The 27,959-nt window shown below is 41.0% G+C and overlaps 2 protein-coding genes and 2 non-coding genes across 12 annotated transcripts; 2 read left to right on the top strand and 2 right to left on the bottom strand.

Moving 5' to 3' along the window:
* Window positions 1-360: 360 nt before the first annotated feature.
* LOC128752255 (gastrula zinc finger protein XlCGF26.1-like) lies at window positions 361-9,266 on the bottom strand. Of its 5 annotated transcripts, none has more exons than XM_053853298.1 (2): window positions 9,114-9,266; window positions 361-2,698 (listed from the first exon to the last, which is right to left on the bottom strand). In XM_053853298.1, the coding sequence occupies exons 1-2, from the start codon at window positions 9,130-9,132 to the stop codon at window positions 1,074-1,076; spliced, it is 1,644 nt and encodes a 547-aa protein (XP_053709273.1). In that variant the 5' UTR covers window positions 9,133-9,266; the 3' UTR covers window positions 361-1,073. The 5 variants fall into 5 exon arrangements, with proteins under 5 accessions (XP_053709273.1, XP_053709272.1, XP_053709274.1 ...); XM_053853297.1 differs by lacking the exon at window positions 9,114-9,266 and adding an exon at window positions 3,740-3,910; XM_053853299.1 differs by lacking the exon at window positions 361-2,698 and adding an exon at window positions 6,285-8,490.
* A 1,846-nt stretch (window positions 9,267-11,112) lies between these two features.
* trnaa-ugc (transfer RNA alanine (anticodon UGC)) lies at window positions 11,113-11,184 on the top strand. Its single transcript has one exon. It is a non-coding gene; the product is annotated as a tRNA-Ala (tRNA).
* A 540-nt stretch (window positions 11,185-11,724) lies between these two features.
* trnaa-cgc (transfer RNA alanine (anticodon CGC)) lies at window positions 11,725-11,796 on the bottom strand. The gene has a single exon. It is a non-coding gene; the product is annotated as a tRNA-Ala (tRNA).
* Window positions 11,797-13,382: 1,586 nt separating this feature from the next.
* On the top strand, window positions 13,383-27,943 carry LOC128752273 (gastrula zinc finger protein XlCGF7.1-like). Of its 5 annotated transcripts, none has more exons than XM_053853330.1 (3): window positions 23,264-23,612; window positions 24,233-24,326; window positions 25,585-27,943. In XM_053853330.1, exons 1-3 carry the CDS (start codon window positions 23,487-23,489, stop codon window positions 26,550-26,552), a joined length of 1,188 nt encoding a protein of 395 aa, XP_053709305.1. In that variant the 5' UTR covers window positions 23,264-23,486; the 3' UTR covers window positions 26,553-27,943. The 5 variants fall into 5 exon arrangements, with proteins under 5 accessions (XP_053709309.1, XP_053709307.1, XP_053709310.1 ...); XM_053853331.1 differs by having other exon boundaries at window positions 24,228-24,326; XM_053853334.1 differs by lacking the exons at window positions 23,264-23,612; window positions 24,233-24,326; window positions 25,585-27,943 and adding exons at window positions 13,383-13,583; window positions 15,942-23,065.
* Window positions 27,944-27,959: the final 16 nt, after the last annotated feature.

The raw sequence follows: 27,959 nt of genomic DNA, 5'->3' as shown, positions 1-27,959 counted from the left end.
GGGCAATACTAATATCAAGCAGACTCTGGGAAAAATTATCCTTGCCAGTGATTTGTTGAAACCAAAGTGACGCACAGGCACAGTTCATGCTCCATGTTTGTAGTTCTTTAATGGAGTGTTTTGAGCAAGGCAGTCATTTCGCCAACTTTAAGGCGTTCGAACAAATGTTATTTTGATGTGAAGCAACTGTTTGAGCAAGTGACATTTGATTACTCTGAACACTACAGCACTATAATATAACACAGCTTAATCAGTACCACGAGTACTTTGTCATACATAAAACTGCAATCAACAGCAGTTTTGAACAGATTTTTATTTCTGAAAATAGCTGCACAGTCACAGAGTTAGTCCACAATAAAACATAAGCAACTCTCTGAGTTCATAATTCAAATCAACTCTTTGATTCAGGTGGAACAGAAATAGACTTATTTAAATAGCACTGATCAATTAAACCAGATGTTCATCAGTCAAATAAAAGCTAAAACATGTCAATTATGAAGCACCCACAACACATGAACAAGCCATGGACTTCTTCGTAAATCCCATTCTCTCGCGGGTGGGGACGAAATTGTCAGTGCTCCATGTGTGCAGGGCACACTGATGTTCGGACTGAAGTCCTGTTTATTATGTCCATGTTGGACTTATGAGCCAAAAAGACTTTGTGAGACAGAATCTGTGATGTGAAAGGCCACTTAGTCGACACAAGATTTATTTTTCCCTTGAGCATTGACAGCTCTGACGAGCACTCCACACAAAAAAATCAAGGTCATTATCAACCTGCCACAGATACCTGCTATCGATACTCACTCATCCCGAGTAAAAACAAACTCAAAGTGTTTGCTGAGTCTCTGGAGTTGGTTCTAGGATAAAGTTTCTCTGTCTAAACACAGAAATCATTAGCTCATACAATTACAGGAAGTACAAAAATTTAAACTCTTGTTGGAAACAGGATCCATGGTCAATCAGCAGCGATAACATTCACCACGATGCAGTTGGATGCTTCCTCCAAAGAATCCTGTTTGTCACTACAAGTGTGCCAAATTCAACACCCTCATGATCCGTCAGATGCCGGATCAAATTGAAATCTTGTTTGAGTGACAGGAGGCATGTGTTCCAGAGTGAGATTTCATGTGGGAATTCAGGTTTCTTTCGCACGTGAAGCACTTTCCACACCGAGAGCAAATGAAAGGTTTTTCTCCAGTGTGAACACGAATGTGCCTATTCAGGTGACTTTTTCTCGAAAAACATTTTCCACATTGGGAGCAAATATAAGGCTTTTCTCCAGAGTGAATTCTGCTGTGCCTTTTCAGGTGATTTTTTCCTGGAAAACATTGCCCACACTGGGAGCAGGAGAACGGTTTTTCTCCAGTGTGAACGCTCATGTGTGTATCCAAGCAATCTTTGTCTGAAAAAGATTGTCCACATTGGGAGCAGATATAAGGCTTTTCTCCAGTGTGAATTCTACTGTGCCTTTTCAGGTGACTTTTCACTGAAAAGCATTGCCCACACTGGGAGCAGGAGAAGGGTTTCTCACCAGTGTGAACTCTCATGTGCCTATTCAAATCATGTTTCTCTGAAAAACATTTCCCACACTGGGAGCAGATATATGGTTTTTCTCCAGAGTGAATTCTACTGTGACTTTTCAGGTGACTTCTTCTGAAAAAAGGTTGCCCACACTGGGAGCAGATATACGGCTTTTCTCCAGAGTGACTCCTACTGTGCCTATTTAAGTTACTTTTTGTTGAAAAACATTGCCCACATTGGGAGCACATATACGGCTTTTCTCCAGAGTGAATTTGACCCTGCCCATTGTGAACTCTCATGTGTTGATTCAAGGTATATGTCACTGCAAAACATTTTCCACACTGGGAGCAGATATACGGTTTTTCTCCAGAGTGAATCCTACTGTGCCTTTTTAGGTTACTTTTTCTTGAAAAGCGTTGCCCACACTGGGAGCAGATAAAAGGCTTTTCTCCAGAGTACATTTGACCGTGCCCTGTGTGAACTCTCATGTGCCGGTTCAAGGAATTTCTCACTGAAAAACATTTTCCACACTGGGAGCAAAAGAAGGGTTTTTCTCCTGAGTGACTTCTCATATGATTCGTGAGGAAAACATTCCTTGAAAAACATTTTCCACACTGAGAGCAGTTGAAAGGTTTTTCGCCAGTGTGAATTCGTACGTGACTTTTCAGGTTATTTTTCCTTGAAAAACATTGTCCGCATTGGGAGCAGATGAAAGGCTTTTCTCCAGTGTGAATTCTCTCATGATTCATCAGGTGATATTTCTGTGAAAAACATTTTCCACAGTGGGAGCAGATGAAAGTTTTTTTATTAATGTGTATTTTCATGTGGTCCCTCAGTTTCTGTCTCTTCTCAAAACGGTTCCCACAAAGCAAACAAGTCAAAGGTCCACAGCAGGGGAATTTCATGTGTTGAGACAGTTCCTCCTCTGAGACGCATTTCTTCCCGCATCCAGAACAGGTCAGTGGTTTGCCATCAGCATCATCTGTCTCCTCTTTGACATGAACATTTGGATCCTCTACAGAGTTGGAATCCGTCTGAGTGTTACAGGTTTCTCCCCAGTCTTCGCTGTCATCTGTGTCTGATTCAGAACCCGGTGACCTTTGTGGGTCGCGATGGACAGGTGAATCCAAGACACCAGCTGGTTCTGCTCCACTAGAGCCATCTGCATCTGCTTCTGTTTAATTGAAGTACATGATTAGTGAGATCATTTTACTACATCAACTCATCATACTACCGAGTACTTATCGTCTAAACAAAAATGTTGTGTCACTGTGGGGAGGAAAATCAATGAAAATTCATCTTTCAAAGCGTTGACAACAAATTTTGTCGTTGCTTCATTGGTGTGAGATTGTTGTGGCTATTCAGTACAGAGCACCCGGGCACCTTGTCTTGTTTCAGTAACGCAAGTTTTATCGCTTTAATGACACTAATACTTCCGCAGTTCAGCAGTGATGTCTGGCTTCTTTGTTTACATGCAGAAGACGTCAGCTGATTAAGAACATACAGGGCGCTTGCTTTACACTCCAAACTGTAAAGAAATACACAGATTGTTGAGTTTTTTTTGTTTTCCATTTCATCTCTTAGCGCCATGATGCGTCATGTTAACTTGCATGCTTTTCTGGAACGTTTTACATGAATTCTGTTTTCTGGTACTCTGCAGTTTCATTGTAAAGTTTGCCCATCCCTGGATTAAATAGATGCAGAACCAAGAATGAACTTTTCTTTGGTTCTCTTCATCTTTTATGTGCTCCCTATTTCATATTTGGAACAATAACTCTAACTGAAAGGCCCAGACTTATTTCTCCGCCTTAAAAGCAGTTCTTCGCCTGGGAAAAATTTGCATGGTGAAGTAGCAAACATGCTGGCATACGTCACACCACTACCCAGTCAACGACTATTTTCATTCTTTCAGGACTCCTTTAGAGTAAGAGGTTGGGGGGTCTAGGGTTAGGGGAGGCACCAGGACGCATTATAACTGTGCAAACCCCCATTTTCTCCATTGACTTCAATGCATTGCATGCGATGCTCGACCTGTTCCAAGATGGCCGCCCGGTAGGCACGTCACTCCGACGGCAGCCATCGTCAACATGTCCATGGAAGAGACGTTGCAGACTTAAGTGCCCTACGTTTGACCGGAAAAACTCGAACGACGGACCGCAGTATACATTTGCCACCGCAGTATTCCTGCAGGTACGTGCAGTTGGTGTGTGTGTACCTGTTCTCTCGGTCTCCATCTCCAGCAGGATTCTCTTTCGTTCCGTCTCTCGTTTATAACCGATGAATATGTTTATGAAAACTCGATAGTAGATGATCGTCGGCAGCTGATATCAGCCGCTGCTTGAAGGAATCTTCATCGACCGGAGGAGAGCAAAAGGCCGAGGCTGCTTCAGTGTTTCGAGAGAAGAAAATGGCGTAGAGGGCGGGGCTGGTTGGTCGCCGGTGACCCAGTGTGTAAAAGTCACCAAAAAAATTACCCACTCAAAAGATTTTGAGGATATGAAGTGATAACTGGTCTAATATAATATAATAATACAATACATTTTATTTTGATTTTATTGTGATTCTATTATATTCTAGATTTCGTGCATTTATAATTTTCATCTTTGATATTACTATTTTATTCTCTCCAATCAAGCTGTCAATCATAATTCTACTGTAGAGTGAGATCGATTCCTGTGTTCAAGCCTCGATTACCAGATGTGTAACTGAAGAATGGTTCAGATCACCTGTTAAGCACATCCTCCTCCTCTCAGTCTTTCGTGCAGCTGATGCTGTCAGACTTCCATGATCATGGAAGTGTTTCCCTGGACTTTTCCATAAGCCACTAACTGAACACCATTCTTCCAACCTGATTCCTCCGTCTGTGTCCATTTATTTTCAGAGACCAGAGGTACGTCCTCTCGATCCTCCAGGGTCAACATCTCATTTTATTGTCGCGATCTGTTATAAGGGGTTGTTGTGTAAGTACAAGTAAGATGGACGTGGAGGGGTGACGATGGTGCATGCATGAGACAGCAGATTCCGGGTCTGAATCAGATGCTCAGTCCGAACTGTGATAAAAAAAATAAAAAAAAACACCAAATCCATGGCCAGTCTCACCTGAGCTACTACACTTCCCCTGAGCTCTCCCAGCTCTGCTTTTTGTCCAACCTTTGTCCTGGTACAGCCTTCGAGATTTTGGTCCCCAAAATTGAGTCGCTTATTTTTTTCCTCTTTTGCTGAGTGTTAGTCTTCATTTCCTGTTTCTTCAGCGGGACTGGAACCTAAGAGGAAGTAAACAGTCATGTGTCTTTGATGTATTTGGAACGTAATTTAAAGATGTGGAAAACAATACCTCTTTCATGCATGTGTGTGTGTGAGGGCGGAGGAAAAATGTTGAAATAACAGTTAGCTGATAGTGAGTGTGATAACCAGACATAATGTATTTGTTATGTAAAGGTGGATGTTGACTCTACAGTATGGATGTGATCAAACTCTCTTGGTCTATGTTGGCCCCAGAGAGAAGCCATAGTTTCTAAGGGAGGACGCAGTATAATAAATACACTGTGGCCCACTTTGAAGGTTTGGTTTAGGTTGAGAAGAATTTTACAATCACTACTCAATTTTTGATACTGCTCAATGTAAATAAAGGAAGACAGACAGGTCACTGAGCATCAACTGTTTACTTCAGAACAAGCATGACCTTAGACACCCACTGGTGAAGTCATGAGAGGCCCACAGCCTAGGGCTCGCTGATGGGGGGCCCCCAATAAACCAACATATGATTCTGCAGCAGGAACACAAGAATGTCTGGCGACATGTAAAACAATTGTCTAATGGAAACTTTCCTCTTTCAAAGTAAATATGAGCTAAGCAGGTCTCACTCCAAACCAAAATATTCAACAACATCCAGATACAAAACACAGGAATAACATCATGCTCTTTGCTGGGAGATGTTGCTCGGTCACAGAGGGTTGCAAATGGGTCCAGGAAGTGGAGTGCTGGAAGAGTCTCTTCTTATACGCTTCTGCTGGGTTACCTTTCTGGAACAGTTTGGACACACCTGTGGTTTTCCTCATGTAAACAGTCCATGGAACGGGAGCTGGTGACTGTCAGGTTTCAGTCACAGCGCAGAATTGATGTAAAACCAAGTTGTGCAGTTCAGTAAGTCTTGTTGCTCTTGGAGGTTAATTAAGGGCACTGCATTTTTCTCAAACACCTGCTGAGTCTCCTGTGAGAACCAGATATTATTTTCACCATCACCAAATCGATCAATGTTATCTTTATTATAGTTGCACTTTGCCTAAATGTTTGTAAAAGGATTTAAAAACATTAACTTAGGTGTTAAAATGCTGCAAGAAACCCATCGGTTACATTTTTAATGAACACACATTTTTTATTATCTCAAATGCTTCAGTCATTGACATTAGTTATTTGCTGAAACTGGAAGTGACTCACAGTTCATTCCCCATGATTGTAGTTCTTTAATGGAGCGTTTTGAGCAAGGCAGCCATTTAGCCAACTTTAAGGTGTTATAACTTTTTACTTTGATGTGAAGCTACTCTATTAGAAAGTGACAATTGATTACGAAAATGTTCAGTTACCTAATGTAACTTCAGTTCTATGAATATGTGCGATGACCTTTAATAACATAAAAGTGGAGAAACACCACAGCGCTCACTGATACTGAATAAAGAGTAGTTTGTCGTACATATAATTTCAATCAACAACAGCAGGCAAAATTGAGCATTTTTTTTATTTCTGAACAAAAGGCTGCACAATCACAGTTAGTCCATAATAAAACACAAGCAACTCTGAGGTCAGAATTGTGCAGTGTGCGCAGAAGAGCTGGTCCGTCATCCAAGAAGTGCGTTTCTAAGGAACACAAGCATCAGTCTCTAGTCCATCTTGGTGTTTTGTGCTTCATCAACAAATGTCCCTGAGAGACACTTGAGGAAACCTGGTCAGTCTTCTGAAAATCTTTATGATAATCTGTAGAACGTCAGAACTGACGGAGATTACTGATGGTAGAATTGTGCGGCATAAAAATAACTGATCTGATTAACCACATTTTTAGACAACTACAAAGCCTTACATGTAAGTGTTCGTAGTTTGGTAATCTCATCACTCAGATGAAAGCTCCGCAGCAGCGAGAGCACATGTGTGAAAACAGAATCTGATATTCTTAATTAAATAGCACTGATCAAGTAAATCAGATGTTCATCAGTCAAAAAAAACCTAAAACAAGTAAATTATCACACATAAACAAGTCCTGGACTGCTCCGTAAGTCCCATTCTCTTGCTGGTGGGGACGAAATGGTCAGTGCTCCAGGAGCACACTGATGTCCGAGACTGAAGTCCTGATAAGATTATGTCCATGTTGGACTTTTGAGTCAAACAGACTTTGACCCGAGACAGAATCTAGAGTGTGACAGCTCACTTACTCGACGCTAGATTTTTTTCTTTTATCCGGCAGCCTTCATGAGAACCATCCATAAAAAAATCACGGCCTGTATCGACCATCCAGAGCCTGGATCCTCTCTAAGATCAAGTTTCTCTGACTAAGCACAGAAAGAGTTCACTCATACAATTATAGGAGTACAATTGTTCAAACTCTTGTTGGAAACAGGATCCACGGTTAATAAGCAGTGGAAACATCCGCCTCAATGCAGGAGCATGCTTCCGCTAAAGAATCCTGTTCGTCAGTGCCTGTGAGCCAAATTTGACACCCTCATGATCTTCAAATTGAAATCTTGTCTGAGTGACAGGAGACGCGTGCTCCAGAGTGAGATTTCATGTGGGAATTTAGGTTTCTTTTGCATGTGAAGCACTTTCCACACTGGGGGCAGAGGAAGGGTTTTTCTCCAGTGTGAACTCGTATGTGCCTACTCAAGGCATGTTTCTCTGAAAATGATTTTCCACATTGGGAGCAGATATACGGTTTTTCTCCAGAGTGAATCCTGCTGTGCCTTTTCAGGCGACTTTTTCCTGAAAAACATTGCCCACACAGGGAGCAGGAGAATGGTTTTTCTCCTGAGTGAACTCTCATGTGCATATCCAAGCGATCTTTCTCTGAAAAACATTGTCCACACTGGCTGCAGATATAAGGCTTTTCTCCAGTGTGAATTCTACTGTGCCTCTTCAGGTGACTTCTCCCTGAAAAACATTGCCCACACTGGGAGCAGGAGAAGGGTTTCTCTCCGGTGTGAACTCTCCTGTGCCTATTCAAGGCACCTTTCTCTGCAAAACATTGCCCACACTGGGAGCAGATATACGGTTTTTCCCCAGTGTGAACTCTCATGTGCCGATTCAAGGAATTTGTCACAGCAAAACATTTTCCACACTGGGAGCAGAAGAAGGGTTTTTCTCCTGAGTGACTTCTCATATGACTAGTTAAGTGAGCATTCTTTGTAAAACATTTTCCACACTGAGAGCAGCTAAAAGGTTTTTCGCCAGTGTGAATTCGTATGTGACTTTTCAGGTTATTTTTCTGTGAAAAACATTGTCCACATTGGGTGCAGATGAAAGGTTTTTCTCCAGTGTGAATCCTCTCATGATTCATCAGGTTATTTTTCTGTGAAAAACGTTTTCCACAATGGGAGCAGATAAAAGGTTTTTTATTAATGTGTATTTTCATGTGGTCCCTCAGTTTCTGTTTCTTCTCAAAACGGTTCCCACAAAGCGAACAAGTCAAAGGTCTGCAGCAGGGGAATTTCATGTGTTGAGACAGTTCCTCCTCTGAGACACATTTCTTCCCACATCCAGAACAGGTCAGTGGTTTGTGATCAGCATCATCTGTCTCCTCTTTGACATGAACATTTGGATCCTCTACAGAGTTGGAATCTGTCTGAGTGTTACAGGTTTCTCCCCAGCCTTCGCTGTCATCAGTGTCTGATTCAGAACAGAGTGACCTCTGCGGGTCAGGATAGAGAGGTGAATCCAAGACACCAGCTGGTTCTGTTCCACTAGAGCCATCTGCATCTGCTTAATTAAAGTGCACAATTAGAGAGATTATTTCGATTCAATAATTCTAAATATCAATTTATTACATCAATTCATCATACTGCAGAGTACTTAGAGACTGACTAGTGCAATTCCTCGCCCCCGCAAGGGCTCGCTCTCCTGGTCTGCCATGCACAATTAGGCATAAGATTTTCCCGGATTAAACTGAGGCAGAAGCAAAAATGGACATTTGTGCTCCCTCTTTGATATTGGGAACAACAACACAATTTAATATATGTTCCCTTGGGAGCAAACAATGACCACTGAAAGGCCCAGACCCATTTCGTTAATCTCCCACTTGATTTTAAGTTAAGTCCCTCAACAGTTTTTCCCGAGGGACAAATTAGCGTCGTGAACAAGCTCCGTCGTAAAAGCACATATGGTTCATTAACTTCAATGCATTGCAGTCGCGGCTTGACCTGTTCCAAGATGGCCGCCCGACAGGCACGTCACTCCGCGGCAGCCATCGCCTGTGGAAGGGGCACTGCATATTTAAGTGCCGTACGTTTGAACGGAAAAACTCGAACGACGGAGCACAGTATTCATTTGCCACCGTCGTCTTCCTGTTGATAAAGGCAGTTGGCGTGTGTGTGTACATCTATATATACCTCCTCTCTCGGTCTCCATCTCCAGCGGGAGTCGCTTTCGTTCCGCCTCTCGTTTACAACCGATGAATATGTCGTGAAAACTCGGCAGCAGATATTAGCCGCTGCTTGATCCATCCATCCATCGGTGGAGAACAAAAGACCGAGGCTGCTTGAGTGTTTTGAGAGAAGAAAATGGCGGTGAGGGCGGGGCCTGTTGCTCACCGGTGGCCCAGGGAAAAAATAAACTCACCAATGAATCACTCAACGAGTTTAGGATATATAACGTGGTAACCTATAATTTTATTTGATTTGCGAGTAATTCTATAATATTGGAAGCCCAAATGGGCTTCCATGAATGTTTTATATTTCGTGCATTTATAATTTCAGCTTTGATTTTATTATTATATTCTCGGCAATGAAGGTGCCAATCATCATTCTATTTATTTTATTTAGAGTGAGTTCGATTCCTGCGCTCCACCCAGCTCTGCTTTTTGTCCAACCTTTGTTCTGAGCCACAGCCTACAGCCTGTGGGATTTTGGTCACCAAAATTTGAGGAGCTTATCTTGCCTGTTTTGCTGAGTGTGCATTTCCTGTTTGTCCAAGACTGAAAACAAAGAGGAAGTAAACAGTGATGTTGCTTTGATTTATTGGCATTGAGCTGAGCTGGTGTCACACTCCAAAACAACATATTCAACAACAACCAGATACAAAACGCTGGGTCACAATGGATGGCTGAACAGTTTGAACACCCCTGTGGTTAGTCTCCTTTTTCCTCATGTAAGCGAACTCTGATCAGGCTACAGCATTGAGGAATATGGAACGGTAGCTAGCTGACAGGTTTCAGTCACACTGCGCAGCATTGATGTAAAAATTCAACAAATGCAGAGTGAGTTTACCTCTGAGCCTGTCTGAGGTCATTGCACATTGGAGACGTGCAGTTCAGTGCTTTAGCTTCATTACCATATGTTGCTATTAGAAACATGTCTTCATAAATCGGTAGATTCTGCGGCATGAGCGCTACATTTGAGTCTAAACAGTGGCAGCGAGGACACCCTCAGGTCCTCTGGACTGCACAGGCAACAGTGTAAAGTGACAAGCTCCATTCGAAAACCACTACTGTGATGCAATAATCAATAAAACCTGACACACAGTCTTGTTCTCATGATATTGACACTGAGCGTCCTGTGACAACCAGATATTTTAGAATCAAGTTCCTCTCAATCTAAAGTAGGGACAGGGATGTAACTGTAAGAAAATCTAATGACACGATTACCGTGACCTAAATGAACATTGTGATCAAGACTTTGAAAAGAACTTTGAAATAGTTTTTTTAAGGCGTATATGGCTATTTATTAAGTGTTATTGTTTTAAGTCAATAAATTTGCGTGACCAATAAATAGGAACCTTTGTGTGATTCTTCAGGTGATGGTTTTTGGCTATGTCCCATTTCTCACCCTAACACTGGGCTCTGCACCTTCACGTGTCAGTGTAGTGTGTCCCAATACTCCTAAGACCGAGGGCAGTCGTCGTTCACCACTTGAACTGATTGAATCCAGGCCAACGTTTATATCCTCATACCTCTAACACATCTATCACCGCAACATAGTGGCGAAGACGACTTTGGCTCCGCCCATTTCTTCCATGTTGGTTCACCAAACCAAGTGAGATGATCAGCGCCGATGCAAGAGGTTGCAGAAACGTTGAAGCAGGCATTTCCAAAACGTCTCCAACACTCGATATGCAGGAAACAAACACAGTTTGGTGCTCAGATCACTTAAGCACTGCAGCTGTCTTTCACAGTTGCTGATATTTCTATAAGAAGGAACAAGCCTTGCATTAGAAATAGAAGAGTGGAGATGCTGGGAATTTAACCTTGAACATTATTTATACCTGCCTTACTCCCTCACTCTCCTTCATGGTGCTCCCCAAACTCTGAAAAAGACACTCGATTTTGGATCGTGCGCATGAACCACATCTTGCCATGTTCCCCGTCATTGAGGATGAAACCGTTGCCCACAAGGGGATGTAGCTCAGTGGTAGAGCGCATGCTTTGCATGTAGGAGGTCCTGGGTTCAATCCCCAGCATCTCCACTCTATGTCATGTTTGAAAAACTGTCTTCTCCCTGATCTGACAGTTTTCAGCACGACTAGAAATATGATGTCACCAGACATCCTTGTGTTAAAGCTGCAGTACTGTGTGTTGTTGTTTCAGAGCCTTTGGGTTTGGGCCTCTTGCGTCTGCACCGATAGGTTTCTACAGTCATGCTCATTGCAGAGTAAACAAAGCTGACTCTCAGTGACTCGTCTGCCTTCCTTTATATTCACTGAGCAGTACGGAAAATGGAATCGGAATTCCCTGTTCCCTTCACTTCTTCCAGCCATGATGACACAGTTGTAAATTATAAGTAGATTTTTAATGTTTGAAGACATACCTTTTCTAGCATTGTTCTAGCTATTTATCTTTGAGGTCCATGATGTCACTGTGTTGTGTGTCTAAGCTTCCTCCCCAAATCTTTAGCAAAGTGGCACAGATCATGGGCACCGCAGATCACATATAACTTCGCCACCTGAGCTGCTTCCTGATATTTCTGGGAGTAGGAACAAGCAAAGGAAAGAACAATAAATAAGTAGTGGAGATGCTGGGGATTGAACCCAGGACCTCATACATGCGAAGCATGCGCTCTACCACTGAGCTACATCCCCTCGTGAGTATACGTTTCGTCCTCACTGACATGAAATAAGAACCATGTGGATCAGGAAGAAAAAGGTGGTGGATGCTGCAGGGACTGAAAGAGGAACAACACACCTGAGAACCAAACCATGAGTGGATGGAGCTCAGTGGATGAAGAAACCAAGAGAGCGAGTAATGCAGTTGGTGACAGGAACACTACATTGGGAATGTATTGTGAGCCACAACCCAAAACTCTCGGAGTCCATGATGTAATGCACTTTCATGATAAATGCAGAACTGATCAATCGGTTCATATATTTAACCAATATTTAACACAAAATCATTCTTTATTGATTTTGAATCAACAGGATAAGCTGCATCATTCCCTCTTTCAGTTGTGCGAGGACCATGTGCAAGTGGTAGAGCGCATGCTTAGCATATATGAGGTCCTGGGTTCAATCCCCAGCATCTCCACACTGCATTGAAACCTTACATGTCATGTAGCCATCTGCTGCTCCATTTCTGCACCAGTCTCTCCAGAGATGGTGATGTTCATCTCTTCCTGCTGAAGAAGATTGAGTGCTTCAGCTCCTCCACTATCTGTTTGAATCTTAAACAACTGTAAATACAATACATAATGTAACACTAGCAAAAATGTGTAAACTAGAGACAGAAAAACTCAGAAACCCCTTTTGGCGCGATGAGAATGAAACTATCAAATGGCTGCTTGTTGCCGAGGGACCCTTTAAGCTGGGCGTCGGCCCTCAACACAGATGGTGAGTGGAAAAAGAAACACAATTTTTTTTTTTTACTCTTTCATAAACTTTTTATAACTGCATCACAACATCAACCATTCAATAAAGGCTCCTACAAAACAAATGCTGTCATTTGCTTGCTTTACTTTGAACCGTTATTGCAAAGATAAAAGCATTTATCAACAGTATCATGTTGCTCTGTCACTCTGTCGCTCTTGAGCCAGTTTGAAGCCTTATGCTGAGTTCTGGACCAGCAGGGGGCGTGATGGAGATTTCTTGTTGATGCCAATGAGGAGAGAGTTAATTTTAACAACTTCACATTTTTTTCAAAGTTGGTACATGAGAGCATGGGTTTGATTGTAGAGCTCATTTAATCTGAAGGAAACAGGACTGGGCTGTTCTGTAATGTGAGGATCATAGGAAAGTGAAAGGTAAAGACACAGTTGAAATGTTGTTACCAGTTGAGAAACGAGAAGCCAAATATATAATGAACATAAAACTAAATGAAAGAGAAAACTGGATCTATGAAAAGAAAGGGAAACACCTACAGAGAGGTAAGATATTGTCAATTGGGTTTGGAGAAGTTACAGAGAAGAGGAAACTGTGCTCACGAGGATCAGATGAGGTCACTGTGCTATGAGCTAAACACTAAAAACAGCAGGAAAACATGGAACAACAATAAGAAAGAATAAGAAATAAGATTTAAAAAATCTATTCAGCATGAAGGAGAAATGTCATTAAAACAATTAGACAAAATTAATTAAATCAGAAGCCTCCGGAACAACAGGGGGCAGTATTGTTCCAAAATGCGCCACCCGCCGTTATATAACAGGAAGAAGAAACACGTTCTCGCTGCCATTTTCTGTCCTCCTAACACGGTAACAGCCTCGCGTTCTTTTGTTCTCCTCTACGACGATGCCCAGAGTTTCAAAGATTCCATCAAGCAGCAGCATATAGCTGCTGCCGACGATCATCTGCTGACGAGTTTTCTACACGTATCATCGGTTGCTAACGAGAGACGGAGCCAAAGAGAATCCTGCGAGACATGGAGACCGAGAGAACAGGTACAATCCGATATATATATATCGCTAGCCTCTCATCATAAACCACCCAAACCATGGCTCGAAGAGTGACTCTTATCCAGACTTAAACATATTGATAGTAGCCTTGCTATTTAGCGAAATTGGCTGGAGATTCGAAAGATACCGCTCCAGCAATGGCGGCCAGACCGTCTCACAAGTAGCGCTGACGTTACTTAACTAGGACCGTCAACAAATACCCAGTCGGATTATGTTTCCAGACATTTTTCAATATTTCTTCAAGATCTTCGATCCATTCCTGGACAGTGCGATGTTATTGGGAACTGTCTGGTGCCACTGGTCACATTACACAGCCATTTTACGATGTTATAGGTCTTTCTGTATTTATTAATATTTTGTCAAAATAAATTCCAATATTTTTCAGGATCTCGGTAGAGTCACAGTGGGCCTGGTTTGGAAAATATTTGATTAAATTGTGTTTGTTATGAATGGTGCATTTTGTACAATTCCTTGTATGACTGTGATTATGAAGTATTACTAGGCAAAAGGATGTGCTGCTCCTAACTTGGAATCCAGAAGTTTATTTTGTCTTTCTAAATGGCGTTTGGAAAATTTAACGTAAAGATATGCAAGAAGGAGCACTCCAGAAGTGCGGCTCATTTTGACCAGAGAAACCTGACTGCTGTAAATTATATCTACAATGACGCCGATCCAGTGATCTGTAAATATGTGTTAAACCATCTTCACTTAGCCCAATGTTTGACAAGATTGGAGGACGTGATTTATTACAGCCCTCTAGTGTGACTGTTTAATGATGTCAAAACAGACCCAACTGTCCTGACTTGTTCTGAACTCTCGTGTAGCAGTCTCTCTGTGCGCAGAGCGTTTCTCAGTCTGACACTGTCAACATTAGTTCTGTGGTGGAGGGAACACAATTTACATTCATGCTGTCAAAGTTATGACGAAGTCTTCTCTGACTATCTAACCTTATTCTGAAATGTGCTCTAAACTGACTTATCTACACTGTTAATAATTCTTCTTTCATTTTGTTTGCCCTCGTTCGTGTCTTTGTTCCTTTAAGAGCGTCTCCAAACACGTTCTCTGTTTCTCCTTGTTTGTTTACATTCATAATCCTCCAGTGAGGATCCAAGGGTCAGCGTGGTGTGACCTCAGCTAAACATGCTCTATTAGTTGCAGTTGTATTTTTCTCCCCAGTAAGAATAACCATCCACGAATCAAATGTATCATTCCACAGGAATATGAATCAATACAGAGCTGGAATATTTCCTGAGTGCATCTGTTCAGTTTCAAAATATTGCAATATTGCAGTTTTAAGTTTTCAAAATTCAGTGTTCTGTTGCTGAAATGTGATGGCAAAAGCAGACATTCAGCAAATCACTGAATTTCACCTCTGTGGGACAAATAAAGGACATCTAATCTAAACCCATCTGCCATGTATATTTTTGTATTGGTCTGGATAATTCTACTTGCCAAGCTAGCTGACACCACTCTTAGCAGGGCAACGAAGGAACAATGCACATATCTGATGACAAGTTAGATGACTAGAAAGCAGGGATTGGATCATGTCTGATCAATGAACACATACCTTTATAGTTTGCTTCTCTCATTCTTCCTATGTTTCTATCGCTGCACACCAGATGGTTTGGACGCTTCTTATTCAGTAAAGTGCATTCATACAATTTGTGTGTGTGCTCAGTGTTGAACATCAATGTGCACACCCCTCCCATCTTTTGTCACAGAGAGAAGCCTATGGAGATACTGTAATTCTGTTTTGTTCATTGTGTATATGTTCCATCATGTTTGGGACCACCTGAACGGCCAATGCCAGCCGTCTGCCATGGATGCTGTGTTCATTTGTTTTTCAGCATTTATTTTGTGAGGTTTTTATGTGTGCAGAACTTTCTGTGCAAAGAACAAAGTTTGAATATTTTAACTTGATTCAGCTGTCATGTTTCTTCATGGCACACAGTTATAATCTTCTCCAAAACACAGAAGTTCTCAGCTTCACGTGGTAGAATCATGCTGGTGGATGTGATGCCATTTCATCTGTTCTTCTCTAAAATATTTCCAATCCCCGTCTCCATGTGTGGGTTTGTTTTTGTACTCTCAATATATTTGTTCTGTTGAATCTAAATTTACAGCAAAGAAGCATTTTGGCAGATTTTTGTTAAGGGAAACCCACTGTCGTGCCCCATTTAACACTGAAACAAGCAAGATTGGATTTGTTTTTGTCCTGAATTCAAAGAAAATGATTCTGCCTATGAGTACTCCTCACTATAATGAAATGATGTTGTAAAACATGAGAGAAATATTGATTCTAAATGGTACCTCTAATCATGCACTTTAATTTACTTCAAGCAGGAAATGGAGATGACTCTAGTGGAACAGACACAGGTGGCACATTGGATGCACCTCTCCATCCTGACCACCAGAGTTCACCGTGTTCTGAATCAGACACAGATGACAGTGAAGACTGGAGAGAGACCAGTAACTTTCAGTCGGACTCCAACTATGGTGAAAATCCAAACGTTGATGTCAAAGAGGAGACCGAAGACGCTGATCATAAATCATTGATCTGTTCTAGATGTGGGAAGAAATGCTACTCAAAGGCTGGACTGACGCTACACATGAAATCCTGCTCCCGTGGACCTTTGACTTGTTCCCTTTGTGGGAGCCGTTTTGAGAAGAGACAGAAACTCAGATCTCACATGAGAATTCACGCTACAGAAAAACCTTTCATCTGCTCTGAGTGTGAAAAATGTTTTGCACAGAAAGGTGACCTGAAGAGGCATATGAGAATTCACACAGGAGAAAAACCTTTCATCTGCTCTCAGTGTGGAAAATCTTTTTCACAGAAAGATGATCTGAAGAAGCACATGAGAGTTCACACTGGAGAAAAACCTTTTGTCTGCTCTGAGTGTGGAAAGTGCTTTTCAGAGAATGGTGCCCTCAGGACGCATATGAGAATTCACACTGGTGAAAAACCTTTCATCTGCTCGGAGTGTGGAAAATGTTTTTCACAAATTGGCTCCCTGAATAGTCACATGAGAGTACACACTGGAGAAAAACCTTTCGTCTGCTCCCAGTGTGGAAATTGTTTTTCAGAGAAAAGTCACCTAAATAATCACATGATTGTTCACACTGGTGAAAAACCTCTTGACTGTGCTGAGTGTGGAGAATGGTTTTCTCGGAAAGGTAATCTGAGGAGGCATATGAGAATTCACGCCGGAGAAAAACCTTTCATCTGCTCCCAGTGTGGAACCTGTTTTTCACAGAAAGGCACCCTGAAGAATCACATTAGAGTTCACACTGGTGAAAAACCCTTCAACTGCTCTCACTGTGGTAAACGTTTTTCTTTAAAAGGGAACCTGAATACACACATGAAAACTCACATTTGAAAACTAGCAAGGTTTAAGTTAACGTAAGAAAACATAAAATATTACTTTGTACATAAACAACAATGCTTCTTCAAAAATTTAAACTATGCAGCTAATGATTCTTTGATCTACTATTTGTTCCTGTAAAGAGTTCGTCTGAGATTTGTATCGACATTGTGAAACCATGATTTTTTTTTTTATTAACAAAAGAATGTGAACATTCATATGCTTGTTAGCTTTACGAAAAATACCTTCACATTTGATAATGCATTAAGGACCCACAGTGCAATGACTGACTCGCAAGTCCAATAGAAAGATTTCTGCCTCTGAGCCCTTCAGTCGTCCTCGATTCTCAGCATGTGAAATGTAACTCCGATGTTCATTGTGGCCTGGGCTTTTGATGGGGTGGCTTACTGTTTTCTCTTCCTAGACTTTTCGGTATGAATCTTAATCCCAATGGTGAATGAGAGATGTGTTTCTTGGTGACACCACCTCAGTTACATTGTCTAGAGGTTTGTTATAGTAATAGCTAGAGATTTGGAGTCATCAGTAATATGTCAAATTGTGGGGTTAAAAAAAGCAGGAGGAAAACAAAGCAGTAGGTTCTTTTTCATACCCCCTCCACACGTATCCGCCGTATCCGGCCACTGTATCCAATACTTTTTGACAGTGGGTCCCAGAGAGAATAATCCTACACAGAAACACTTCTCCGTGTGGACAGTGGATGAGGTTACTCCTGTAAACGATGACGTCACGACCCCTTCAACAGCAAACCTTCAGCTACTCTGTCGTTGTAATGAGCGGCAGCATCATTGTGATAGACGTGCTGCGGACATGTGAGCTGCATGTCTCTCTACAGAGAAGCCAGTCACAAACACAAGTTTGTCATTTCGAGTGAATGTTTATTTTCTTAAACCATATCCAACTTGGAAATTTGAATTGAAATTCAAGCTGATTACTGTGTTGCTGAAGCACAGACCAGCTAAAAACACTTGCCACATGCCTCTGACAACTTGTAGTTCAATGTTGACTCAATTTTTAATTCAAGTCAACATTGAACTGTTTTTATGTAGCACTTTTTTGAAGCCGTTGTGCTCCGGGTGAGTGTAGCCTCAGGGTTTGAGTAGTGCCAAGAAGAAGCGTGATGGAGAAACCGTGAGTGGAGATGCTGGGGATCGAACCCAGGGCCTCATTCATGCTAAGCATGCGCTCTACCACTTTGTGTCTTAAGAGGAAGTCAAAGTTTTCACATTTATGTGCGTTATATTTCAGTCTCGCAGTTTTTCATACGTCCTTCCCTACCACATCTCTTACTGCTTTTTCCCATATTTCTCCCTCCGTAGGTCTTCTAATTCCATCTTCCCTTAATCTTCTAAACCACATTTTCATCCTTATATTTGTTGCATTTAATTTCTTTCAACCTGCCTCATAAAGAGTTCACAATCTTTACCTTCTCCCTTCATAACTTCTGACTCGATCTCATTTCTCCATTCCACGGATATTGTCTCTCATGTCCTCCAGTAATGCCGCTGCCACCATCTTATTTTGGCATTCCATGCTGGTTCATTTAAAATTATTTTTCCTTCTCATCTTATTTTATCTTTATTTTAAGTCGAAGTTGATCAGTTTGAAGTCGCCATCCATATAGTCGGTTACCCCTCATTATTTCTGCTTTTCTCACCTGATACTCTTATATATTTTTCAAATTCTTTGAGGACCGCTCTGCTCTCTCACCGTGATTGTGGTGTCATCCGCATATTGGCAGATTTTCACCTCTTCCTCTCCGATCTTAATGCCCTTGATGTTTTTATTTAGGTTGATATTCACAGCCAGTGGTTCTATAGATATTGAGAAGAGCAGGGCAGACAGGGGACACCCCTGCCTCACAGACCTCTCCACTCTAAAGCATGTGGTTATTATGCCATTTATTTTAACTCTACTTTTTGCATTTCTATAAATTAATTTGATCCATTTAATAAATGTATCCCCAATATTCATCTTTTCTAATATTTTAAATAAGTATTCATGACTTACTCTGTCAAATGCTTTAATTAAATCTAAACTCATTATAATTGCTTTCTGTTCTTCTGTCATTTTATCGGTCAAATCTCTTATGTTATTGATGATATCGCTCAGGTCTCTTCCTGGGATGCTGTATCCTTGTTGGTTCCCAACTATTTGACCAATCACTTCCTTTAACCTATTGGCCAATATTTTAGTGAGTATTTTATAGTCAGTGTTTAGGCAAGTGATTGGTCTGTAGTTTTCCGATTTCTGTTTGTCTCCTTTTTTATAAATTAAGTTGATTAAACCCATATTCATTAGTTCCCCTATGGTCTCTTTCCTCTCCATTTCTCTAAAAACTCTCTCTAAAATTGGCACGACATAATCTTTAAAAGCAACATAAAACTCCCTCCCAATTCCATCAATTCCTGGACTTTTATTTTTGTTTAACAGTTTCAATTTCTTCCATCTTTATTTCTTTATCACATTCCTCGCTCTGTTCATTATTAATTCTTTGTTCTAGGCCGTCTATATTTTTACTATTTTCACTTTTGTTCATTTTCCTTTCCTTAAATAAATCTGCATAAAAATCATGCACTTTTTGCGCTATTTCTAAAAAGTCCTCTATTGGATTTCCTTCGTCTTTTAAACTTGTAATGACATTATTCTTTTGTTAAATCTTTTCTAGTCTTAAGAAGTAGCTTGTACACTTCTCTCCCTCAATGGTGATTCTCGCTCGGCTTCTCAATATGGCTCCTTTACACTTATCTTCTTCTATTTTGTCCAATTCATTTTTAAGTTTACTATATTCTTCTAAATCCACACCCCCTTCTCTTTCTATCTAATCCCTTTCTTTCTCAAATTTTCCTTTCAATTCCCGTTCCCTCTTCCTCTTTTCTATATTCCTTTTTCTGCAATATTCCATGGAAACATCTTTTATTCTGCCTTTAAACTCCTCCCACCAATCAATGATGTTTTCTTTAAAAGCCTTTTCTCCTTCTCCTTTTTCGAACTGATTTTTTATTAAAACTTTATAATTTTCTTCTTTCAGAATCTCTTCATTCATGCACCATACACCACCCTTTTTGATTCTTCTATCTTCTCCCAGCCTACATTTAATTATGGCGTGATCACTCAAGGCATTTCTTTTAAAGTCGATTTCTCCAATTTCTTCCAACATTTCTCTTTTGCTTATAATAAGGTCTATTCTGCTTTGTTTTAAAATCCCGTTTACTATCTGAGATCTTCTTTCTCCAAGGTTTTTCATCCTCCAAATGTCCACCCAATCCTTCTTCTCCATTACAGTTCTTAATCTTTCTTGAAGTGTCTTTTTTATAAAACATAACTTCTGAGGCATCCAACCTTTCATTCCACACATTAAAGTCACCCAAAATGACACAATTCCCCAAACATTTCTTCTGTAATTCATGTAAGAAAAGCCTTCTGTTTTTTTCATCATTGGGTGCATACACCGAAAATATTTGTATCTTCTTTCTGTCTGTTTCCAATTCAATTCCGAGTAATCTTCCATTCCTATCATTCTGACATTCTTTCACATTTCCATCCAGTCCTTTCTTTACTAAAATTGCAACCCCTTGCGATGTGTTTCCACGTTGTTATAAAATAATTTTCCATCCCGTTTCTTCTCATTCCTCCTCACCCATTCACCATCCCAATGTGTGTCTTGTAGGCAAATAATATCAGCAGAACATAAATATATTGATTCATCCCGCCATATTCTTTCCCTTTTTGATCTTTATTTTTCGTTCCGTCTCCTCTCTGACTTGTATCCCCATTGTGCGCTTCCACTTCTTCCCCACCTCGCTTTGTTTCTCCTTGTGCACTGGCCAGCTTCCCGCTCTGTTCTGCGCTCTCATTCTGTTCATTCATTCATTGTTTCCTCCGCTGGTTCTTCCAGGTCCTCTCTTCATCATCCGCTATTTCCTCTTCTTCCATCTCTTCACTAGGATTCTTTGGACAGTCCCTCTTGTAATGGCTGTGTTGTCCACGCTGGAAGCAGATAACTTCTGGGCAATTCTTGAACACGTGTCCAGGCTTTACGCATAATCGGCAGACCTAGATCTGCCAGTGTCCAGTGACTGTCTCGAACTTGGTCGGTAAAATGCACTTTTAAAAAGCGTGTGCCGTCCTCAATCAAGGTACCAGGCCATAAACATCTTTTAATTTCTGACATTGCTGTCACTCCCCAGGCTTCCAGTTTCCTCAGGACTTCTTGGTCTGGAATATATGCCGGCATGGAGAGGAATGAGACAACCATCTCTTTGTTGTTCAGGTCTTTGGCCCACATCGTTCTTGAATTGGAATCCATCTTTTGTCTTTTCCTTCCAACGTCTTCATTGTGATCTCCAGCTTTTCCTTCCCAGGTTTCCTGCACGTCTTAATTCCTCCACACTGTTTGGTAATTTCTTTTAATAAGTCCATGACTTCTTCAACTCCCAATGTCGCTGTCAAATTGCCCATATACCGTTCGTCTTCTTCCATTATTCGTGGATTTTAGGAGGGAGGCAAGAATAACTTCCACGATCATTCCCCAGCATCTCCACTTCTCTCTTTAAGTCCCAGTTAGTGGGATCTCGGGAACAGAAGAATGAGAATGCGCTCCTTGGGGAAGTGCCTGAAATTAAAGAACAACTCGGGTACTTCCTCCTCCGTATTGCCACAACAAAGAACTTTTCTTTATCGCATGTTCTTGCAAACAGTCATTTGAATACTTTCAATTATAAAAAAAGAAACACACACTCTCACACACACCATCCCAATTTCACTAGACCTGTGATGTCTTTCATAAATAATTATCCTACTAAACTGGTTAATACCCTGATTCTCTCTCCGTATGTCTTGGTGTGGAAACTAACAAACAAAAATATGAAACAGGCTTTAACATTAATGACAAATCGGTAAATGACAAATAACATTATTGACTACAAAATGTACAGGAAGCCACTTCACACACTGCTATGCGACACACGACATTACTGCGCGCCGCCATTAGCCATCGTGACTTCGCATTAGTTCGCAAACACAACACACAGCCACATGCATGCACGAACTCAGGTGACGATATTCGTTTTTGAGACACTTACACGGGAACAATTGTTACATACAACATGCAAGACTGACCTGAAATTAAAGAACGACACGTGAGACGGGCACTTCGCGTCTTTCCTCCTCTAGCGCCACAACAAAGAGGAAGATCGTAAAACGACCCGCTAAGTCGTAAAATTTTGTCCGCAGTCGGTGCCGCTGCAACAGGCTACCTGAATGCCGGTTGGTGACGCCACACTGCCACCTCCTGGTTACTTAAACCCATCGAAATAATTGCCTTTGTGCCAGGACAGCAACAGTATTTGGATTTTATTCACATCAATAAAACGGTTATATTTATATATTAAAAAAAAAAAAAACTGAAACATCGCCATTGTGAATGCACGCTGGAGCATCACATATGCAAGGCCTGTTCCTACTTGCTGCTTCCTAAATATCAGGAAGCAGCAACTCAGGTGGTGAGGTGATCAGTGAAACCGCCTGAAACCTTGGATCAGACGCATCACTAACTATTAGTGGTCGTGTGCTGAGCAAGCAGATGTCTAGTGACGTCATCACTTTTCCTTAGTGCAACATTTCTCTTGATTAGATTTTTGTTTCATCTTAAAGTACATAATATATGATCATTTCATATTGAACAGTTGTGCATTGTTCCAGAGTTATGTGTGATGTTGTGATGGGAAGTCACACAACCAAGAACCCCTTCAATTCAATCTTGAGTTTAAGAGCTGGTCACTGCTAAGTCCAATAATGTGAAACTGGTTGAAGCTCAAATCTTCAGATCACCTGTCGTCATGAGCAACAGCACGACCTCCTTTCTTTTTAATGTGTATACGGTGTAAATATGTTCAGATGGTTCTTCTATTGTATTCTATTCTATTGTGATCTTAGCGGCTATTGTGTATATATAAACATATATATTTTTTTTTTCCTTTTATTTGGCATGTTCTTTTGAGTAACATATTGTACTCTCTATTTCCATATTCTTCCTTTGTCTTGACGAAGAGTTTGTGTAACGAAAAGCTAAATAAAGTGATTCTAATTCTGATCCTGATAGTGAGTGTACCTTCTCAGCACACATATCAATGCCCGAGTTATACATACACGATTTCAACAATATGACAAGTTATCTAAAGTTCCTCCTGCGTTAAAAGACCAGGCGGAATCCAGTTTTCATATAAAGGACATCAAAATAATAATGTAAATGTAAGAAGTTTCAAAGTTATAACATGCTAAAGTTCACAAAATGGCGTCCTCAAAAGACTACTAAGAACATGTGAACGCGTGAGTCCCATCCGAATACAATTGCTTTTGCGTTTGTCCCTGTTTGCGAGTGAGCTGTTGGTGATTTGTTCACTCTGGGCCACCGTAGAAAAACAGACCCCCGACCTCTTCGCCATTTTCTTCTCCCAGAACACTAAAATAGCCTCACGTTCTTTTGTTCTCCTCTGGTGGGTGAATGCGTGGAGAGTTTGACAGATTCATTCAAGCAGCTGTTGTCGACGATCACCTGCTGCCGAGTTTTCACGATATTTCCATCACTTTTAATCGAGGGACAGAGCAGAGATGGAGAACGAGCGCGCAGGTACACACACGAGAAACACGTTCTCACTCCCAGTAAGCCACATATCGACTGCAAGTGGAATGTAATGGTTGACATTTACTTTAGATTTGGTTTGAATTGTATACGAGTTTATCAAATGCCTCAATAAACTGACGCCATATCATCATTATGAAAGGTATTATGTGCAATAGTGGTGAGTCCAGAGTAATTTAAGACGAAAAAAATCAGTGTTCAAACGCAATTCTGAGTTTCAAAGTCAGAACTTACCGTGTTATTCTACGTGTCAGGACGTAGCACCGGAGTGAAACTGCTAACCCAAGTGGTTGAAATGTATTGCAACCTTAATTCATGCGATTGTTTGACTGTTAGACCTCCAATACACTGGAGCTTCCAAATAGGCCATTTGATGGGAAAACACGACTGAATTGCGCGAACGCTCGTGACACTCCAAAGGAAGCATGAACAATGAGGTTCATGTGAGTTAAAACAGAAAGTAAAATGCACTGACATGTATTGTTAATGTAATTACGACCGTGGTTACAGGACAGGATTGTACTGAATTAAACGGTAAAACTAAATTCAAGTATTGGCTGGTAAAAAAGTGGGGAATGTGGACTCTCATCTCTCTGTTCGCAGGACAGAGACGAAGGAAAGTCCGGACACAGAATAATGTTGAAACCTCTGAGGGAGAAACAAGAGGATGGGACCACATCGGATATACACGCATTAAAACAGGTATGAATATTATTCAGCATCAGTTCTCACTTCGACCAGATGGTGGCGTAAAAACACAGGAAACTAAAAAAAAAGAACCAGTTTCAGTCGTGATGAAAGTGAAACTTTCAAAGTCTCAGCTTTCATGTCGTACAGGGCCATTATTTTAACCCTTTGGGCCTCATTGAAATATTCAACTTTTAATATCAATATTTCAAAAGGCAGTCGCTTGAAAACTGAATCAGAATCAAATTGTACTTTGGAATAAAATGCTGTCATAAGATAAAATAAACATACTATTGAAGAACAGAATCTTCAATGTGACACAAAGTTTGGGATGGGAGTAACTCACTCATCTAAAGTGTGTTATAACATCGCCTGGCTGAGTAACTTTGAGTTTTATCTGAGCCACTGCAGACATGCAGACAATGATGATGGCTGGGCATCATCACTGTGTTTTCTCCTGCATCTGCCACTATATCCCTGTTTTGTTTGCATGGGCTTCAGTATGCACTGCCCGTGGACCTGTGGTGAACAGAAGCACTGTCACGACATGCAGAAGCAGTGTCGCTTTGTCATACTGTGCGAGTGAAAATCTCCATTAGAGGATGGATATTTGTCTTCAGCATCTTAATCAAATTCACTCTCTGTCTATTAAAGAATACAGGCTCGCTCGTCTCCTCTGCCGGGGGCCTCATCTGTGACAGGCACACGGTCTGCAATGTTGCTGGCCAACTGCAACTAGACTTGTTTATATGCTGTGATGCGATAGGCAGCATTTTTTTTAAAAATCAATGAGTTGTTTTGTAAGTAATGAATAAATAAAAAGCAATAATTTGTAGCCTTGCATTCAAAATCAGAGCAGAGTGCAAAACACTTTGCGGACTCCACAGACTACGTAAACAAGTTGCTCCTTGAACATCTTTGAGCTGTTATAAGGCATGATATTCATAGTGATACCAAGTAGCACAGCTACTATCCACGTTTGTAACTTTTCTAACAACATACAGACACCAACCTCACACACTTTACAACAACAAACAAGGTAGTGGTGCTGATGTGTTGTTGAGGGAGCCAGAAAAACAGTGAACTGAACTTGCCACAATGAACATTCCATAATGTGGCAAAAACAATGGTGTTTGAATTGTTCTAAACTCACAGATAGGATTATTGTGTCTATGTACTCTTCAGTATAATGGGTTGGTGTAGTAAAATGTTTCTCTGGTTGATTACTAAATGGACATATTAATTCTAAATGGCCTCTTTAATCATGTAACAGAAGCAGATGGAGATGACCTTGGCGAAACAGAACCAGCCGGCTACTTGGATACACCTCTCGACCCTGACCACCAGAGGTCACTCTGTTCAAAGTCTGAGACGGATGACAGTGAAGACTGGGGGGAAACCAGTAAAACTCAGTCAGATTCCAACTCTGAGGATCCAAATGTTCATGTCAAAGAGGAGACAGATGATGCTGATGGCAAATCACTGATCTGCTCTGAATGTGGGAAGAAATGCCTCTCAAAGGTTGGACTGACTCTACACTTGAAATCCTGCTGTGGACCTTTGTCTTGTTCGCTTTGTGGGAATCGTTTTGAGACGCGACAGATACTAAGGAACCACATGAGAATTCACTCTGGAGAAAAGCCTTTCATCTGCTCCCATTGTGGTAAATGTTTTACGCAGAATAGCAGTCTTAAGACTCACAAGAGAATTCACACTGGAGAAAAACCTTTCCTTTGCTCCCAGTGTGGCAAATGTTTTTCACAGAAAGGCACATTGGAGACGCACATGAGAATTCACACTGGTGAAAAACCTTTTGTCTGCTCGGAGTGTGGGAAATGTTTTGCACAGAAACATGACGTGAGCAAGCACATGACAATCCACACTGGGGAAAAGCTTTTCATATGCTCTGAATGTGGGAATAGTTTTACACGCAAACAAACCCTTATAGAACACATGAAAATTCACGCCGGTGAAAAACCCTACATCTGCTTCCAGTGTGGAAAATGTTTTTCATACAAATGCACCCTTAAGAATCACATAAGAATTCACAATGGAGACAAACCTTTCAAATGCTCTCTGTGTGGAAGTTGTTTTGTGTGTAAACAAAACCTAGTGCACCACATGAGAATTCACACTGGAGAAAGACCTTACAGCTGCTCCCTGTGTGGACAGTGTTTTGCACAGAAAAGTGGCCTAAATAGGCACACTAGAATTCACACTGGTGGACTGAAGGTTACCTAATTTAACCATTGTTCTCTGAAGTGTGCGAAACCTTATTGTGGTGAGGAGGTCGGCCAGCTGTGTTCCTTGTTCACAAATTAGATGCCCAGTTGCAGCACATTCTCTCCTTCCCCTCTGAAACTTGACTCTTTCACAAGTGAGTAAAGCGGGTGGTCCAATGAGGTGCTATATACACCAAGTGTCTGCAAGAGGAATGTTGTTGCTTGTGATTGTCACCTCCCACGCACATTTGGCTTCACTAAAATGCCTGTGTGTCAACATGCTACATGGAAGGCTGACTTCTCTTACCACAATAGGTGCAAAAGTCATCTTGAAAGTAGTTGATGTGTGATGGGTGTTATTCAGAGAAATTGTCTCGAATGTTTGTATCTTGGATACTGTTGAAATGGTTTTACTTCCTGTTAGTAATGGTGCAATCTATGTTTGTGTTTAGATTCTAAAACTTCTTCTGTTTCTCACAGGAGATTCGGCAAGTGTTGTTAGATGATGCTTTATTTTTAATCGACTCACAAGTATTTTTTTTCAAATGTTACTGGTCAGAGTTTTCTTTCATTACGAAGTGAAACAGAGAAATGTTTATAGAATTGATGTCCCGGAAGGTTGCATCTGACTCCTCTGTTATCAGGTTGCACGTTGTCATAGTCTGACATGCGATGTCTGTATTGAGTGACTTTTTTGTTGTTGTGTGTACACAGCTAGCAGTTGCGCCACGGAGAGCAAGCACGATGACACAGCCATAATAGTGTTCTTCTTTCAAGTTGTCACTCCTCACCATTGGCAGGACTCATTGACTGAGAGACTCAGAGTCTGATGACAAAGAATGGGCACAGTAGTCCGGGACTTGCTATGTGCTTTAAAATGTATGTGTTTCACTGTTTATTTGGTGAATAAACATCTCATTCTATCGTGAGACAAAACATTTAGATGTTTGTCTCGGTCCTTGGCCACTGCCATGCTGTTGTGAATGTGTTGCTTGATATACATGAGTCACTTATCGTGCCATTGATCGTGTCAGCAACGTGCATCTCATCCAGTCATGCTGTTATGAGTGCCTCTATTGCATTAGTTTCCACACCAATGCTGTACTGTGTGACTGAAACCTGTCAGTCATTGGTGTGTGGCCCTGCGTCCATTTAAAGATGCGCCCATTTCAAATATAAAATTAAAATAGCAATTATTTTAATTTTAACAATTAATTATCATGATGGCAATAATAAAATTCAGCAATAACAAGTTGCAATATCAGTGAATACAAACACGATATTAATAATGACAACAATCAAATTGCAATACATACCCTCAAATCAATTGCTTAAATCAAGGTGTGAACGCAAGTGTATGTTTTCTGCGCTACTTTTTTGTATTTTTATTTGTTTTATTTTCGCACCCGTTTTATTTTAGCACCCC

The sequence above is a fragment of the Synchiropus splendidus genome, chromosome 1, assembly GCF_027744825.2.
Source record: "Synchiropus splendidus isolate RoL2022-P1 chromosome 1, RoL_Sspl_1.0, whole genome shotgun sequence".
Classification (NCBI taxonomy): Eukaryota; Metazoa; Chordata; class Actinopteri; order Syngnathiformes; family Callionymidae; genus Synchiropus; species Synchiropus splendidus.
This window is presented reverse-complemented; position numbering and strand designations above follow the sequence as displayed.